Source organism: Talpa occidentalis, unplaced genomic scaffold, assembly GCF_014898055.3.
Source record: "Talpa occidentalis isolate TD23 unplaced genomic scaffold, MPIMG_talOcc4v2.1 talOcc4.11, whole genome shotgun sequence".
NCBI lineage: Eukaryota > Metazoa > Chordata > Mammalia > Eulipotyphla > Talpidae > Talpa > Talpa occidentalis.
Window position 1 is genome coordinate 65,592,087 of NW_023601104.1, and position 17,030 is coordinate 65,609,116.

A 17,030-nucleotide genomic window follows, 5' to 3' on the forward strand; every position below is an offset into this window, starting at 1 on the left:
TAAACACTGATTCATCATTGGAGGAGAGTTTAGAACCTGCTGTTCTCATAGCAATGTTATTTGATTGCAAGGAGTTTCAATTTGAAGTGGGCATGAAGAGCTGGTGGCTCTGGGATGCCTTTATTGCCCACCACCACTTTTCCTGTCTGGTTCTGGGAGGCTGCAGGGGTGCAAGTGTCCCCCTGGCTGCCACTGGCTACAGGCATCTGCTGGAGGAGCTGCTCTCTATGTTCCTGAGGAGAACAGGCCATGTGCTTGGCCCCAGCTGCCCCCCACCGCCATCCTGCTGCAGCCCTTCTGTTGCTATTCAACAAGGCATTAAGGTGTCAGAAAATTGCTTTCACCAAGAACTGGTTGTTTTTGTTTTGAATCACAAGGAGATAGAAGTAGTTTTAGGAGTAGTCTTTGAAAAGTGTGCATATAATTAGAAAAGGTGCTGAGTCTACATAGATTTTTGACACAAAATTCCTTCCATTTGGAGTTTTAGTCCTTCCATGGAGTTAGAAAAGGCATTTTTCAGGATTTAATCATTTCTTCCCTTTGCAGACCCCTGCAATGTTTTAATCAAATCAAAATGCAGGTGGTTCTGTTGTTCTTTTGTCTTGCAAAGACTGAAAATATTCATGAATTATTATTTCCTATGATAATTTGTACAGGAAATGGCAGCTGCTTAACAGGAATATTATATAATAGGGTATTGGCCAGATTTGAATTTGTAAAACTCTGATGAGAAACTTTGTAGAATGATCCATTTGACACATTTAAGAAATAGTCAGGTCTCATCATTAAAGATGTGTGAATAATGATGGAACATTAAAATTTTAAGGATTGGGTCGACCAATAATGGCATTTAATTTATTTCAGACTGTAATTGATTTGTGGCATAACTAAAAGATAGAGTGAATAAATTGTTTTCAATATCTTGTCAGCCTAGTAATGTCTGTTCATTCTTTCAACTTGTTTGAAGTCTCAACAGCGTGATTATGGGAATACGTAGTTCACATTGGAACAATTATTTCTCCTGTGTTGTTAGTGTGTTTGTTTTCTCAGGTGCCTTTCCCCAGCCTTTCACTTCTTTCCTGCTGACAAAGTTGATGAACATGGGGAAGGAGGAGGTTACGAGTGATTCAAGCTGGTCCTGCCAACAGGGAGCTGGAGGGATTTCAGGATGTAGGCGACACAGCCGCAGGGACAGCTGGGTGGAGGTGGACTCGTTGGATATGCCACAGAATCCTTAATTATTTAACTGCATGCCTTGCTTCTTGGATACCCTCAATGACAGGGCATTTCATACCCAGTCATATTGCTGGGTTTGGTGCTGGCTGGGGGGGTGGGGTGAGGACAGGGATATAGATGGGGTGGGGAAGGTGGAGCAGAGAGTAGAGACGCAGGCTGCTGACCAGAGTTGGGTCAGAAAAGCTTGGGTCTTCTTTGTATTTGGTTGTCTCATGATTCAACTCCTAGAGTAATTATGAAGCAATATGAAAATTGATTGGCATGTCTGTAGTTTATATGCACTTCTTTATTTTTCCTTATTTTCTAAGCAGAGTACCCTGTTTTGTTTTTTGTTTAGAGATATTAAAGTTCATTTCTCAGACTAATTATAATGTAAAAATCAAAATCAACAGGCAACTATAAACCAGGGGGGGAGAAGGGACTAGGATCAAAACAAGGGTGGTGGGAATTTTACAGGAACTATAACCAAGATGAAAATGCAGACATTGTACAAAAAAGAAAAATAATGTAAAAAATATATTGGAAAAAAGTTCATTTCTCACCAAACTGACTCCTTTCCCCCTATCTGTCTTTTCTTTTATCTTTGTCTACCATTCTTTCCTTTTCTTTGCCTCTTCTTTGGGAGCACATTTCTATATTGGTTCTTTTTTGAACCTTAGATTTCCTTTGAGTCCAGTGCCAGAGGGCAGCTATTTATGTTTTTTGCCTTTGCTATTCCAGCTTGCCTTTGTTGTTGTTCTTCCATGATGCCAATTGGGTTTTTTTAAGATTCATTTTATTTATTTATGCATGCAAGAACAGGGGTACAGGCCAGAGGTGTGGGGGTAAGAGAATTCACCAGAGACGTTGTGGGGAGTGGGGACCAGAACAGGCAGATCTACTGAAATACACTGCTGAGGGGAGCAGCAGGCGAGACAAGGAGAGGTCTGCTGCACCATGTGGGTCAGCTCCCTGGCCTGGGATCGAACTCAGGCCCATGCTGCAGTCGCTGCAGATAGCACTGACTTTAACCTCTGTGCCACCAGGGAGGCCTGATGCCAATTATTTTTTATAGTTAATTTTCTGAAAATATATTTTGGTAACTAGTGAGACTGAACTAGCACAGATAAAAACCAGGAAACTGAGAGAAATCCTGGCAGTAATCTTTATCACCCGCTACTCCATGTAGCAAGCTTTGAGTTGGTAAAATCTGACTTCTTTCTTTGGAAAGGGTGGTGTAAGCAACTTCCTCATTCCAAGGAAGAGTTGGGATTTTAGCATTTGAGGCTTGTCTTGGATGTGGCAGTTCGCTGATACTTAAATTGGTTTACATCAGAAATTAATAATTGTTTGAAATGGACCTTTTCTCCTCCTTCCTGCCTTACTTTTTCCCTCTCTTGTTACCCCCTTCACACATGTCAGAATGAAATGAAAATGCAGCCCTTTTGATTATGGCAGAAACATGCATCGTGCGTCAACGTGTGTCATTCAGAGGGGGGAGTCTCAGCTGCACTAGTATCTGAAAAGTTTTAATAACAAGCAAGGTGAGCCTAGCTGCATGGGAAGTGGCCAGTTAGGCAAATAAATGCCTGTGTCTCTTTTGTTTGTTAAGATCTTCCTGAAGTGGAATTTGCCTCACGATTTTTAGAAGGTAATTTGTTTCAGGGACCATATTCATGGATTTGAAGTATTTCATTACAAGGAAAATGCTTTGTATTGTACAAAGGTGTTGGCAAAGCTTCAGCAAATGCGAGGTATATTGCACGTAGCCATTTGTACTACTTAAGTGTAATTCTGGCCTTTTCCCATTCCAGAGAGGTTTCCCTGGGCAGTGATCTATAATTTACCGTCACTCAAGCTTACCCATTCTTTCAGGGCCCATGAGATATCTATGGGCTCATGAGCCGAACTTGAGATACTGACAGTAGCCACTCTTCTACCTTACAATTTTCGCTCACTCTTTTAATTTTTCTTCATGTCAATAAGCACCAAATATATTGCCCGCTTACGCTTCTGTGGAGTAGTGTTGGGACAGGCTACATCCCAGATGCTGCTGTCCCTACACTGGCTTTGCCCCTCCCAGTATGGGCCTCCCCTGCTGCCCCCACCCCCCAGTCCACTGGAGATGTGTGTCTTGCTCTAGCATTGGCTCCCCTTTATTTCCCAGTGATTGCCCTGGGATGTCTCACCATCTGTACATACTCAGTTAGCAGTTTATGTTTAGAAGTGACAACTTCTCAGCTAATCCTGAGCTTCGTTGCCTACAGATAGTAGAAACTCTTGGAGTATGTTTCAGGTAGTGCCATTTCTCCCCAAGAATGGAAATGAAATTGTCTCCCATCATTTCCTGAGCACAGTTACCAGAAGAAAGGGTTACAGTAGACCTTCTCAAGGTTAGTGGAGAGTTACAGACACAGCAGTGATAAATGGAAGTTCTTCCCTAATTTCTTTTTCCAAAGAATTGCCTTTCTTAAGATTTTAGCATGTGCGTTTTTGAAGGTGTGGAAAATGCAGAAATGTTCCCAAGGGGGAGATTAGACTCTCACCCGGGCCCCCACATGGAGGAGACAGCTGCAACCTATTCATTGTCCCCTGTCTGTGCCCAGATGCCTCCAGGCTCCTCTGCTGGCAGATGCACAGCAGTGGGGGGCTGGTGGGGAAAGTGGGGGGAGGGGTAGGAAGCATCACCTCACTTGACTGCTTGAGCCAGTCCTGACTTCACAGTCCTGGTGAGTCCCCTCCTGAATTCTCCTGTCCCCCGCACCCCACTCTGTAGTCTGTCACAGCCTCCTGTGTCCTTCATAGACCTTATCTTAGTTTGTATCTAATTTGTGTTTGTTTCTTTGGGTTTTGTCTTTCTCTTCTGGCAAGCCTCTGTGTTATGTAAGAGCTTAGTAGAGATTTATTAAGCAGTGGGCAAATGAATGAATCCTTCAGGCCCTTCTCTTTGCACACTCATATAACATCATTGCGGATACATTTGTCCCATACAAAATTCTTCACAAAATTCTCTTCTCCCCCCTCCCATCAGTAGAGTTGTTTTTCATTTGAAGGCAGAGGATGAGATTATGACACACTTAAAAAAAACTAAAGATTGATATTTATGTTACTTATTTTTAGTAAAAATAGCAGTACATAGTATTCCTGATTTAAAATAGAAAGGTCCAGACTACTGCATTATATTTAAAACTTTAAAAAAAAAAAAGTGGACCAAACTTAGATTTTTTTTGAACTGTAGCTCTTGTTGTCATGCTTTTTATTTTGAATGATTTTAGTCTTACATCAAGATTATAAAAATAGCAGAGAGTCGGTGTACTTCACCCTGCTTCTGCAAATGTCCAACAGCTTTCATAACCAGGAGAGTGAAAAACCAGGAGACTAACATTGATACAGTGCAGGTGGCTCCATGACAGACCTGGGGTGAATTTTACCATATTTCCCTTTAATGTCTGCTTTCTGTTCCAGGGTCTAGCCCATTAGCGACCTTGTCTTTTCCAGCTCTGACAACTCCTCGGTCTTTCCTGACCATGGCTGTCCCAGAGTTCTGATCAGTTATATTTGTAGAATGCCTCTTGATTTGGGTCGGTCTAGTTTGAGGAGGTGCAGGTTTTGTCAGGAGGTGGAGTTAAGTGTTCCTCTTGGGGTATCCGATCAAGAGAACATGAAAAGGTAATGTCTTGCCTTGATCACTTGGCTAAGGGGTATCTGCTAGCTCTCTTCTCTGTAAAGTCACTGCTTTTTCCTTTGTAATTGACAGACATCTTGGGGGAGACTTTGAGACTAGTTTTCATGTTTCCCCTTAAACTTTCCCTCACTGATTTTAGCCTCTGTCAGCATATCCTTTGATTCTTACTGTGATTCTGCTCAGTGATTTTGTATTGCCTTCGTTTCTTTTGTACTTACTAATCAGAACTCTTGCAAAAGGAAGATCTGTCCCTTCTTTATGTATGTGTTATTCACATCAAAATGAAGTTATGGATATTATATGGGTTCTAATTCACAGGTGTCACTGCTTTTTTTGCTGGATTTGTTATACTTTTGGCCTTTGGCCATAGGTCCAGGTTGGCTCCTGTGTCCTTTCTACAAGCCCCATCTTTGCCCAGCACTTCCTTATTTATGGCACTGCAAGATGCTTCAGGCTCATCTTGTGTTTTTCCTATCAGCACTGGAATCACCGCTTTTCCAAGGATCCTTGGTTGCTTTTATTGGAGGATGGTTTTAGAAACCAAGATCTGGGTGTTGAGTGAGCTCACTGCTACTACAGAGCAGTGCTCAGAGGTGCTTTCAGTGGGCAGAGCTAAGAAAAGCTTGCTTATGTGCTAACTGTGCCTGCAGGTGCATCTGTATTTACTTCTATATGTATCTATTCGTAGAAATATATGTTAAAACCTTTAGTTTCTACTGATACCTGTGATTCCAATAGAACACCACAAGTCTTGTTCTGGCCTGCCCTCCTTTCTTATTTATAGCTGAAAGCTGGTTCCCTTTATATTTACTTTGTTCAATCCTGTTGTGTCATTGAGGGCTCAACCAAAGAAATAGAACTGGTAGAATATATTAAACAATTTATTTCAAGGAATTATTGCATGTGATTGTAGGGTGGACTAGGCCAGTCTGAAACCATGTTGCAAAGGGCAGAGTGGAGCTCCTGGGTGTGAGGTGACTGCTGTCCCCAGCGGGACCTCTGAGAAACCTCAGCTCCACTCTTAAGACTTTTCAGTTGGTTGAATCAGGTCCACACTGGTTATCTAGGATTATCTCCCTTTAAAACCACCTGGTATGAATGTAATCACATCTAAAAAATCCATTTACAACAATACCTAGAGTAGCGTTTGATTGAACACTTGGTGACTATAGTCCAACAAAATTGATACGTAAAACTGACCATCAACACGTTGGCTGTGCATGAAATAGTTATAGTTATTAACCCATTCTTTGAGAAACAGATGTGGTATCCCAGGGTGGTTTCCAAGTACTTTGATTTCTTATGTAAAATTTATAGACATGATGGTGAATATCACAAGTGAATAGCACTTGTCAGAATCTCCAATTATCCCTGTTATTTATAATCTAGTTTATTGTTTGTCTTCCTCACTGGACCCTATTCAGTCTTGCCCTGTATGGCCAGGACTTGGTGCGGTGCCTGGTACAGTGATTAGCTGTTGAATGAACAAAATGAATGAGGCCATCCATCCTAATGTGTATTCATTACCAACTTTCCCCTCTGCCAGTGTTTCCATTAAGAGAGCAGAGTGAAGCAGAAGACCCAGCTGGGAAAGGATAGGAAGAGACCAGGATTCCAAGGAAATGTTTTACAGATACTCTCTTTATTTGAGTTAATACTGAAATTAGCTGAAAGAAAAATCCAAGCCTCTCTTGGAATGGCTGCATTCTCTCCGTCCCCCACCCCCCACTCCTTCTGCAAGTTTTGCTTGGTTGGTATTTGAACATTTGAGAAAAAGATAACTTCCCATAGTTTAAAGCCTCAAAATAGGTTAGTTCAGGACATTATCAGGCAGTAGTAATTCATGGTTTTACTGTTCTGGGTTATTAACATAATGCAGACTCTCATTTATTCAGCCATATTTCATGAGTGTTTTCTACTGTGCTGTGCATTTGGGCTACAAAGAGGAAAAGAATTGGACTCTGCCACTGAAGGGTATATGTTCTAGTGCACTGTTTTTCTAACCTGCATTCCCCATGTTGACACACATTACTTTTGAAATCATATTACTTAGGTATGTACAAACATAGAACTAGGAATAAACACCTGATGTTTATATCTCTTACAACTATGAACTGTAACCAATTTTCAGTAAAATGAAAAACTACAAAGTCACTGAAATTCAAATTAACTGTATTAATTTTATCTGACAGATGATATTGTTTGGCTAAAGAGAAGCACCCCCTTGCTATTTGGAGTCATGCACTGACACACGAGGGCCAAGTGTTCTGCCTGCCTCCACTGCATGGAGTGACTCAGGCTCCTGCCCTTTGAGACCCACTGGGTCTCCTGCCACTCATGTGCCATGTGATTTCTTTTTTGGCCTTCTGTTAGCCCAAATGCAACATGGCCATGGTAGCCCTGCCTCTTTTGCTTTGTTTTTAGTGCTAGACAATTAAATTCAAATTGCCCCTTCCCAATTCTCAGTGTACAAACTGGGACAGTTGAAAAGACGATAGAAAAGACACTTCTTGTTGTTTGTTCACATCGGTTCAGTAAAGAGGGGGCTGTGTAAACACACGGTTACTGTGTGATGACTCATTCCTGTGCCCCAGGTGCATGTACAGGTGTATTGGGGTGGTAGCAGAAGGGGTGAGCACTTAGGATGAAACTTGAAGCATGGGGATGGGTTAGAGAAGCAGCAGCCTGTAAAAGGTCATGGGGCTTAGAGGCCTGGGTCATCTGGTAGGGTTGGAATGTATCACAAGGGAGAACTTTTGAAATGGAGGGTACATTCTAATATAGCTCATCATGGAAGTCCACTGCTTACATGCTTGAGAAAGTTTGCTTATAACATGTAAGTTCTTCATTAAGATTAAAGTCTTCATTTTTCTGTTGATGAGTAACCTGTTCTTTTTTTATTGCTTCAGTGAGATTTAATTTGTGTGCCATACCCTCTGCCTATTTCACAGTACAGTTCAGGGGTTTGTCGATTTATACGTTCATTTGTAACCCCTTCTTCACAGTGCATTTTCAGAACACTTCCATCACCCCACCCTGTTCCTTTGTGCCAACTGGTAGTGAATTCTGGCTCCCAATCTCAGCTCAGGGCAATCACAGATCTGCTTTTTCTTTCTATAATTTTTTCTTTTTCTAGAAATTTCATATTGGTAGGACCATACAGTGTATCTGCTTATTTCGCTCAACAATGTTTTCCAGCTTCATCTGTGCATCAGTACTTCACCCCTTTTTATGACCAAATGATGATTCATCGTATGGGTGTTTATCCACATACCAGTTGATGGACACTTGGATTGCTTCCTGTTTGGGGCCGTTATGAATAATGCTGTTTATAGACATTTGCATACAAACCTTTGGGTGGACATATGTTTCAGTTTTTCGTTGTAGATACTTAGGAGTGGCATTTGTGGATCCTTTGATGAGTGTATGTTTGTTTAAGAAAATGCCAAACTGTTTCCCCAGAACGATGCACCATCTTGCTGAGCCTGTAGTCTTAACAGGTGAGAAGCCGGCGATGGTGGTCAGTTACAGTTGCAGCGCATGCGGCACATAGTGGGCAGAGGGGGGGAGATGGCGGTCACACTGGTGAGATGGGTTGTTTCTTTGTCTCCCATTTGAAGTTCTGAGCTCCTGCACCAGCACCAAATTGCACAGGATGACATTCTGAAGATACTGCTTTTTCCAAGTTAAATGGTGCTATCAATTTTTTTTTAATAAGTGAAGGAATGAAAATGAGTTTAAGGGGGTCACATGGTACAAACCTTCAGCTGTAAAATAAGTCCAGGGTATGTAATGTACAGCATGGTGACTATAATTAATAATGCTCTTCTACATATTTGAAAGTTGCTAAGAGTAGATCTTGAATGTCCTCGTAATCATGTATGGTGAGGGATATTAACCGCAATTGTGGCAGTGATCATTTTTGCAATATGTATAAATGCTGAATCAATATATTGTATATTCAAGCTAACATATTGTTACATGTCACCAACCCTCAGGTTTTATGCAAACTGTATTTCAGATACAGCAATCTGGAAAAGTAATCCCAACTAGGGCTCATCATTCCTTCCCATAACGTCATATCTTGCAGTAGAATACCTTGGCCCAGCTTGTAGAAAGACAGGGGGAAGCCAGAAATGTGTGGGAGGATGAGTAGATGTTTTAAGTGTGTGGTTTGGGTGTGTGGAGAAGGAAAAGGAGAGTGTGGTTACATTATTACCATGTAGTGTTTCCACGGCAGTATTATCAGAGTGACAGGTTGTCTTGGAATCAGATTTGGTCCAACACTGAATGTTCTGTCTGTCAGTGGCTGTGAACTGACAGCTTGAGGTTTAATGTTTTAAGAACATTAGCTGGGATGCACAGGTCACTTCCTACCTTTTGATCTTGACCTTTAAGACAAGTATCTCTCTTCCCTTTTAAAATCTGCCCCTTTCCCCTCGATTTCCTCTCTGGGTAGTTGGCACTACAAACCAGGCAAACGAGAGCCTGGAAGTCAGCCTACATCCTCCCCTCATCTGCCATATCAGATGGGTCACTAAGTGTTTAAAAACTTTCTTCTGTGCTTCTGATCCGATGATTTGTATCCCTGCCATATCTGTCACCTCCTCATTCCTTTCATCTTCCCCCCATTCCAGGCCAGCCTTCACAGTGCTGCTAGAGACATCTGTTAGTAATGAAAGCAACTTAGGTCACCTTTTGAGGATTTATATAAAAATGTGTGTGCTTGTGCGCACTGAGCACAGGGTAAAGTATGGACTTTCTGGGGTGACCCCTTTATTCCCCACGGACGGTCTGCAGCCTCCTGGACCTGCTCACAGATGCATCCCTGGCTCTTGAGCTTCCAGCCTTTTCCAGCAGATCCTGCTCTTGCCATCTGGGAGAACCCGTCCTTCCCCCCCATGTCCACTCTTGACATGTTAGTTTCTTCTCCCAAGACTTACCTGAAACCTTCCCAGACAGCTTTGCGACCCCTACCTTTCTCATCCTGCAGCCTCCCACGACTCTTCCTCTTTGTTCCATTTTCGTTCTGCAGACCAGAGTACAGCGACAGCATGCTTGCTTTTCTGGCACCCTGCGGGACCATGTGGCTCTTGGTCGTGGGCACTTTTCTGTTTATGGCCCTGGCATCTGTACAGTGCTTGACCCCCAAGCGTGCACTCAGTAAGGCCTTGCAGGTAAGCCTTATTGTGGGCTGAGTCTGGCCTAAAAGTGGGAGGGCAGCAGGTACTCTGAGAACTGAGACGGTGTCCCAGTGCATCAGGAGAAGGGGCGTTGGGTCTCTGTGCCTTTTAGGCAGGTTTAGAGCCAAATCTACCTCCTGATGGAAGGCAGTTCAGGAGAGATACCCCCTCCTCATATAATGACTTGTTCAGTAGTCAGAAGCCCTCATGCTCAGAGAATGCAGACTCATATTTTGTCCAAATCCCTTATATTTGGGTTTAATTACCTCCCTTTCATTCCCTCCCCTCCCCCCACCAGGATATCAGTCCTTCTGTGAGGGTAAATGAAACATTTAACCAGAGTTATAATAAAAATGAAACAAAAATTGTGAAATTTGATGCCAAGATATGTGACCCTATTTCTTTGATAAGCTTTACACCACTTATCCACAACTATTGCAAAGTCAGGGCTCTCTATGCGATGTACTTTCTCCTGTTTAACTTTCTCTCCAGGCAGACTCCTGCTCTATTCTGATTAGATATTCTGGATGCCACAGCTCCTTCTTTGTCCCTTTTATTTCTACAACTTGCCAAGTGTGATCACATGTAGACTCAGATTTTATGAAAGTGTCTGCAGGAGCCTGAGAGCTGCTGAAGGCAGCGCTGGGGGCAGAGCACGTAGGATGTCTGTACGTACCCACCTGTTTCTCCCTTTGTCTTCAGCAGTTCAGTTTCCTGGGAGACCAGAGCCCACCTTTTACTTTTTAAAAAGTGACATCACAGTTTTAAGACTCTTTCTGTCATTCTGCTAGGTTAGTTTTTATCTGACCTCCAGGAGTTAGAGTCCCTTCAGTTCATTTCCAGATTATGTCACTTTTCCCGCCTGGGCAGCAATAAGTGTTAAGATCTAGGAATAAGGAATAAGTGTTAAGATCTCTATTTAAAAATTGTGTGCTCTGTGTATCTGTTCCTGCTCTGAGAACACAACTGTCTTTGAGGCGGGAAATGCAAACATTTGGTGTTTTCCTTTTATTATTTTTAAAGGACATTGCATGTCCATCTTCTCATGTACAGAAGACACAGTTTCACTGCCTCTTCCTTTCTTGGCAGTGGTAGGAGATGTAGCAGGCCCTTCTGCCCTGTAAATTTCTGTGCTGGTCTCATCTTCATTATGGACAGGACTGATGGCTTATCTAGAAGACTGCAGGATAGACATAACCGATATTGTTAAGAGGACACTTGAATACCTTAGCCCTCTGTATTTATGCTTGCTACTCTCCCTGCCAAGGGAGGTGTGAAGACATTTAAGATAAAGTGCTTTGATCCCCTTGGAAAGCAAAACGGTTTTAAGAGGAAATATTATGGTAATTAGGTCCCTGGTGAAAGCACTGTGTTGCTGTCAGGTGTGTCTGGTGGTTAACATTAAGGCACTGTGTTAGCTGCCAGGATGCCAACTAGAAGGAAACCATTTCCCCATGTGGAGCCAAAGTAAAGAAGTTCATTTAAACAGTGTTTAAGGATGAAGATGGATTTTGATGAATGCCATGTGCGTTTATTGATCTGATAGTCTAGTAATTCATCTTATTATCTGTTGCTCTAAGACAGTTGTTTTTTTAACCATTTTTAAGTACCTTCAGTTGTCACCTTGAATAATTTTCTCAGGTTGACCTGTATTTGACACGATACTGAGTAGAATATTTATTTAATGACTTTGGGGTAACAGAGACTTAATTAAGAATGTTTAAATATCTGTGCCCATGTGTTATGAGGTAGTTTCCATGCTAGGAATATATCTTACAATCTTTCTATTCCCACAATTCTAAATATTTGAAAGACTGTCAGGTAGAATAGGGGCAGACTCATTTGCTTTGCTTAAAAAGACTTGAAGCCAATAAAACACTGGGTAGATGTGGTAGAGAAGCCAAATTTAACTTGACACGAGGAAGACTTTTATAGACACGTGGCTCCCCTGTCACCCTGCCTCCCCTGTGGCCCCGCTCCCTAGGGGACGGCTGGGTGGCATGGTCTCTCGGGAACAGAGTAGGCAGCCTGAACCTGGAGATACCCAGGCTTCTTTCAACCCTTAGATCCTGAGAAGATGAGAAGACTGAAGTGTAAGGAGATGAAAGATTTGCTTTTACATGTTAAGAACTTAAGAAAGTGAAAGGTTCAAGCACCTTTGTCATGTTTATTAGAAAGAAGTGTGGAAAATGAGACTGAAGGCAAGTTGGGTGCTGCCCTACAGTACTTGTAGCCTCTTGGAAGCATCTTTCGTTACTCCGGGAGCAACTGCAGGGCTTTATTGGGACATAGCCTTTTCATAAAGAGTCCCTCCCATGCCTCCCTGTTCCTGTCCCCAACCCCTGGGGAATGTTACTTCCACCAACGCATTGCTCTACAGCTTTCTCCTCTGTGAACTCTCTTTTGATCCTTGTTTCCCTTTACTGCATACGTAATCGGCTCCAGGCACACTTTTTAAGTGTTCCTTGACCTTGATAATACCTCAGCCATTGGGCATTTCTGTATAACTGGGACTTGAAGTCAGAAAGTTTGCATCTTCATGACAGCTCTGCTATTTCATAACTCTGATGGCGGACATAATCAGGACCCTCAGTTTCTCCTCTACTGGATGAGGATTTTAACTACTAACCTCCCCTTCCCCTCATAGGTGTATTAAGAAGATTAAACTAGTTAAAACATAGAAAGTGTCATAAGTATTTAACGAATTACAGTTATTATTTGATTCAAAGCTGAGAACTAGATTATTAAGAAACAATTATTGGGGCCTCCCCGGTGGCCAGCTGGTTGAGCATAGCGCCTTGAAGCTGTCTGCAGCCTCTGCAGATTCCCGGCCATTCAGGGAGATTCCCACATGGTACAGCAGACCTCTCTTGCCTTGCCCGCTGCTCCCCTCAGCAGTGTTTTCCATCTGTCTGCCTGTTCTGCTACCTCCTCTGTCTCTGGTGAATCCTCTCACCCTTCCTCACCTCTGGCTTATACCCCAGTTCTTGTATAAATTTAAAAAAAAGTCTTTAAAAAATGAGAAACAATTATTAGTAGAGTTGATTTAAGAAGAAAAAGCAGGTTTTGTATAAAACAAAAGTTTAAGTTCCTCTTAACAAAGATACTCCCCAAAACACCTAAATGACATAGACAATATGTGATAGCTGTTTCCTTTCTGCAGAAATTGCCTTCATGCTGCACCTCCTGGGGAGTTGGTCTCACTCAGTACAGTCTGTCCTGTCTCTCCTCTGTGGTCCAGCCCTCAGGGAAGAAAAAGTTCAGGGAAATTGTTTCAACTTTAAGTAGAGGAACCAGAAGTTGTGTGTATCATTTATGGTCACATCTCATTGTCCCCTAGATGCAAGGGAAACTAAAGGGGTTCCTACTGAGATGGACAGGTTAAATTTGTGGCTTTGTCATTGAATGGCTGTGGTACTTCGGGAAATTGGTTTAACCTTTCTTTGTGTATTTTCTTGTTCTTAGAAGCAGGGTAGTAGGAGTCCTGCCTCATAGAATTACATTAATGTACATAAAGCATTCAGGACAGTGCCTTGCTAAAGGGAGGCATACACATATATGTGCACACATACATACATACACGTATGTGTACATACATGCACATGTATACACACACAAGTGTGTGCCAGTGATTGGGGTTTTAAGAAGGGACGACTGACTTGGATATCAATGAATGGTCTCTTCCATGGGAGGAAACCAGAGAGTAGGGCTCTGTAGTCTGCCTTTATTAATTGAGGTTTCTGGGTATCCACAACTTTATTGTAATTGCTTTAAGTCCCAGAAACCAGTGCTATACAAGTTTTGTTTTAGGCCTGCTTTGGGTCAACATGAGGAAACCTTATGAATTATGTTTCTAGATCTTCACTGTAGCTTGTCATTAATATACCAAGGAAGTAGATTAAAGGAAGGATTCTATTTATAACTATATCAATCTATAATTATATTATTCATTTCTATAGTAGATCTGTTAGTAAAAAAATGACTGTAAAGTGAAGTTTCATATATTAAAATCCATTTCTAGTTGATGTCAATTAGAACATGTACACTAATGGGATCTACTGAAAACAACTGCAATCTGATGTTTTTAACTCCTGTTTTTTTCTTCAAGATCTTACCCCGTGTGTTTGTACACCTACTTGTAGGTTTGCACACCCACTTGGCAGTTCCCAAACTTTGCTGCATAGAGCAAAATTTCAGGAAATGATTCTGTGCATTCCACCATAGGGGGATATTAGGTCAAATCAATTTGGGAAATAATGCATACTGTGTCTTCCACTTGGAGATTCCTGAGGAAATTAGCATATTAAAAGCTATGAGAAAGACAGGGAAGACAACCTGTTTAATTTTCTTCAGTTCACTTGACAAACTCATTTGAAAATGGGCTTTTCAATTTATTGGTTTGTTTTTGAGTGACACTGCTGTAACTGTTCTGGAAAGCAGGATTCTGCAAATATGGGTTCTGGCAGTGTCGCATTCCCAGCCTACTTGAGTGTAGTCCTTACCAGGCCGCTAATTCTGTGAACTGCTGGCAATTTCTGCTCTTATTTGTCATAGAGTCAGGGTGTCAATACTTGTTTATCTGGAGAGAAAGTAATGAGAAGATGGTCTCGTGTGAGAGAAATGGAAGTTTGACATTGCCTGATGAGAGGTGCTGAGAGTTAGGAATTAATCCAGCAGCAGACAGTTCAGTTTAAACATTTCAAATGTCAGTGTCTGTGGGGTCTAGAAGCCAGTTTTGTACTCTCACAATAAATTGTTTGAGTTAAAACTTTGACTAAGATCCTGTATAAGAGCAGTATATCCATCTCAAGACTATCTAGCAGAAGAGAAAACTTGGAGGATTTTTTTTTTTTAGTTCAAGAAGAAATAATAGATGCAAAGATTTTTTGGTAAACCTCTCCAGCTGAAAAACCTAGTACTACAAGTGTGCCAGAGATAATCCACATGTAAGTGGTATCTGTGAATGTGGCCACTGAACAGTTTAGACAGATGGTGGTCTCCCGTTGTGTGTAAATTTAAATCCTCGTCCCATTCTGAAGATTGATTTTATTTCTGGGTCTTGTTTCATATCTAAATTGCGTAAAACTCTACCATTAGAAATAAAAACAAAACTGCTGTATAAACAGTCAAGCTACCCTATTCAATAAAATGTATGCTTTTTTAAATGTTTCATTCTGATTTTAAAATGTATACTCAGCAGACATTTAGAATATGCAGAACATCTTAAATAATAATTAAATCATGTAATTATACTGTATGGCAATAATCAGTTAATATTGGGTGTATTTTACTTTTTTCAGTTTCTCCTATCCATATTAATGTATTTTGATTATATTAGATGTGATACTATATGCACATTTTGCTTTCTGTTTTTTTGTAATCCTTTTTCATCACTATTAAGAATTCATGGTATAGCGGGTGGAGTCATATTTTATTACAAATCCTCTTCCCCACCAACATGTAACTGACCAATCCGGGATGCCCCTTCTTGGTTGGAATGTTAAGGGTGTGCCTTGGAGTTTGTTGTGATTGGTGTATCCATGGCTACTGGGCAGAGCCCTGTGGTGGATCAGTGCCATGGAGGGGCCGCCATTCTCTGGATCTTGGCTATAGGCTGATCCTTGGGAAGTTGGGTGAGGTGGTGATAGCACTGCTGTCCAATGGCTTGGGTCCATCACTCATTTTTTAGAGTCCCAGTGGGAAACAGTGGTGTGTCCACCTTTTTATCAGCTTAATGGCAAGTCTCTTATGTATAGACTTGTTCAGTCTGTTAGAAGTTGACTTTATCTAAGAAGTGAAAAGCAGCAGGCGGAAACACTGGCTGCGTGGATTGGGGGAGAAATGCCAACTTGTTGACAAGGTTTATGCTGCTAAAAAGAAGTGTATGCAGAGATGGAGACTTGTTTAGAAAGTGCCAGACTAGAGAAAGAGTCATTCAACACAGCCAGCCTTGCAGACACGGAAAGGTGATGAGGGTCAACTTAATTTTCCTGGAGGAACTGAATACACGGGTTCAAGAATTGAAGGAAAAGAGAGAGTTGTATAGTCAAAGCAAGAAAAGGAGATGGTATGGATCCTGTGCCCAAGTCTCTGGAAGAGCTTCTGATAAACACCACATCACGCCGACCACTTCTAAACTGCCAGGGGCAGGCGCGAGTCCTGTAGGCCCTTTCCCCAGGAGGGCACCTGGGTTTCAAAGCAGCACTCTTCCGGCCTTATGTTAGAATGCTGTGTCATTTCAACAAGGTGGCAGTTTTATTGGCAAATAATGAAATTTTGCTTTAGTTTGTATTTTTTTTTAAAGGCTATCTTTTTTTTTTTTTTTTTAAAGATTTATTAATTTATTTATACAAGCACTGGGTACAGTCAGAAGCGCGGGAGGGTGAGAGAATTCACCACAGCCAGAGCGGGGAGCAGAGCAGGCAGAAGGACCGAAGTACACTGCTGAGGGGAGCAGCGGGCGGCAGGAGAGGTCTGCGCGCCATTTGGGACCCTCCTCCGGTGGCCGGGGAGCAGCCGGGGATCGAACCGGCGTTGCAGAGGCCGCGGGCAGCTTCTCAACCCAGCGCTCAATCGGGGAGGCCCTAGTTTGTATTTTTTTTACTGATGAGATGGAACATTTTTCCGATATGGTCTCTAGCCCTTATATTTTTTCTGTGAATTTTCTTTGCCTGTTTTTCTGTTGTGTCGCTATGGGGATGTCTGTGTTTTTTTCTGTTACTTATGAAAACATATACCTATTAAGGATACCAAGTTTTTGTCATATTGTCAATATTTTCAGCAGTTTTGTTAGATGTGTGATTTTGCAGTTTTTGCTATGCAGAAATTTCAGATTTTTTGAAGTATGTGATTCCTTTTCATTGTTTCTATTTCTTTTTTGTTTAAAGCATTATTCCTGATTCATGGAAATGATAATCAACTTTATTTCCCTTTTTAGTTTAGACTTG

The 17,030-nt window shown here is 41.7% G+C and overlaps 1 protein-coding gene across 4 annotated transcripts in view; it reads left to right on the forward strand.

Annotated features, from left to right (window-relative positions):
* PELI2 (pellino E3 ubiquitin protein ligase family member 2) overlaps window positions 1-17,030 on the forward strand; it is a 162,895-nt gene that overhangs the window by 22,406 nt on the left and 123,459 nt on the right. Inside the window, exon 1 of one of the 4 annotated variants that reach the window (XM_054690645.1) lies at window positions 4,439-4,884. The exons of 1 other annotated variant lie outside the window; for it this stretch is intronic. In XM_054690645.1, coding sequence (XP_054546620.1) covers window positions 4,781-4,884 — 104 coding nt within the window. In that variant the 5' untranslated portion in view covers window positions 4,439-4,780. Of the gene's footprint in view, window positions 1-4,438; window positions 4,885-15,450; window positions 16,151-17,030 lie in introns of those variants that run through there. 2 more of the 4 variants (XM_037503407.2, XM_037503405.2) reach the window with 2 other exon arrangements.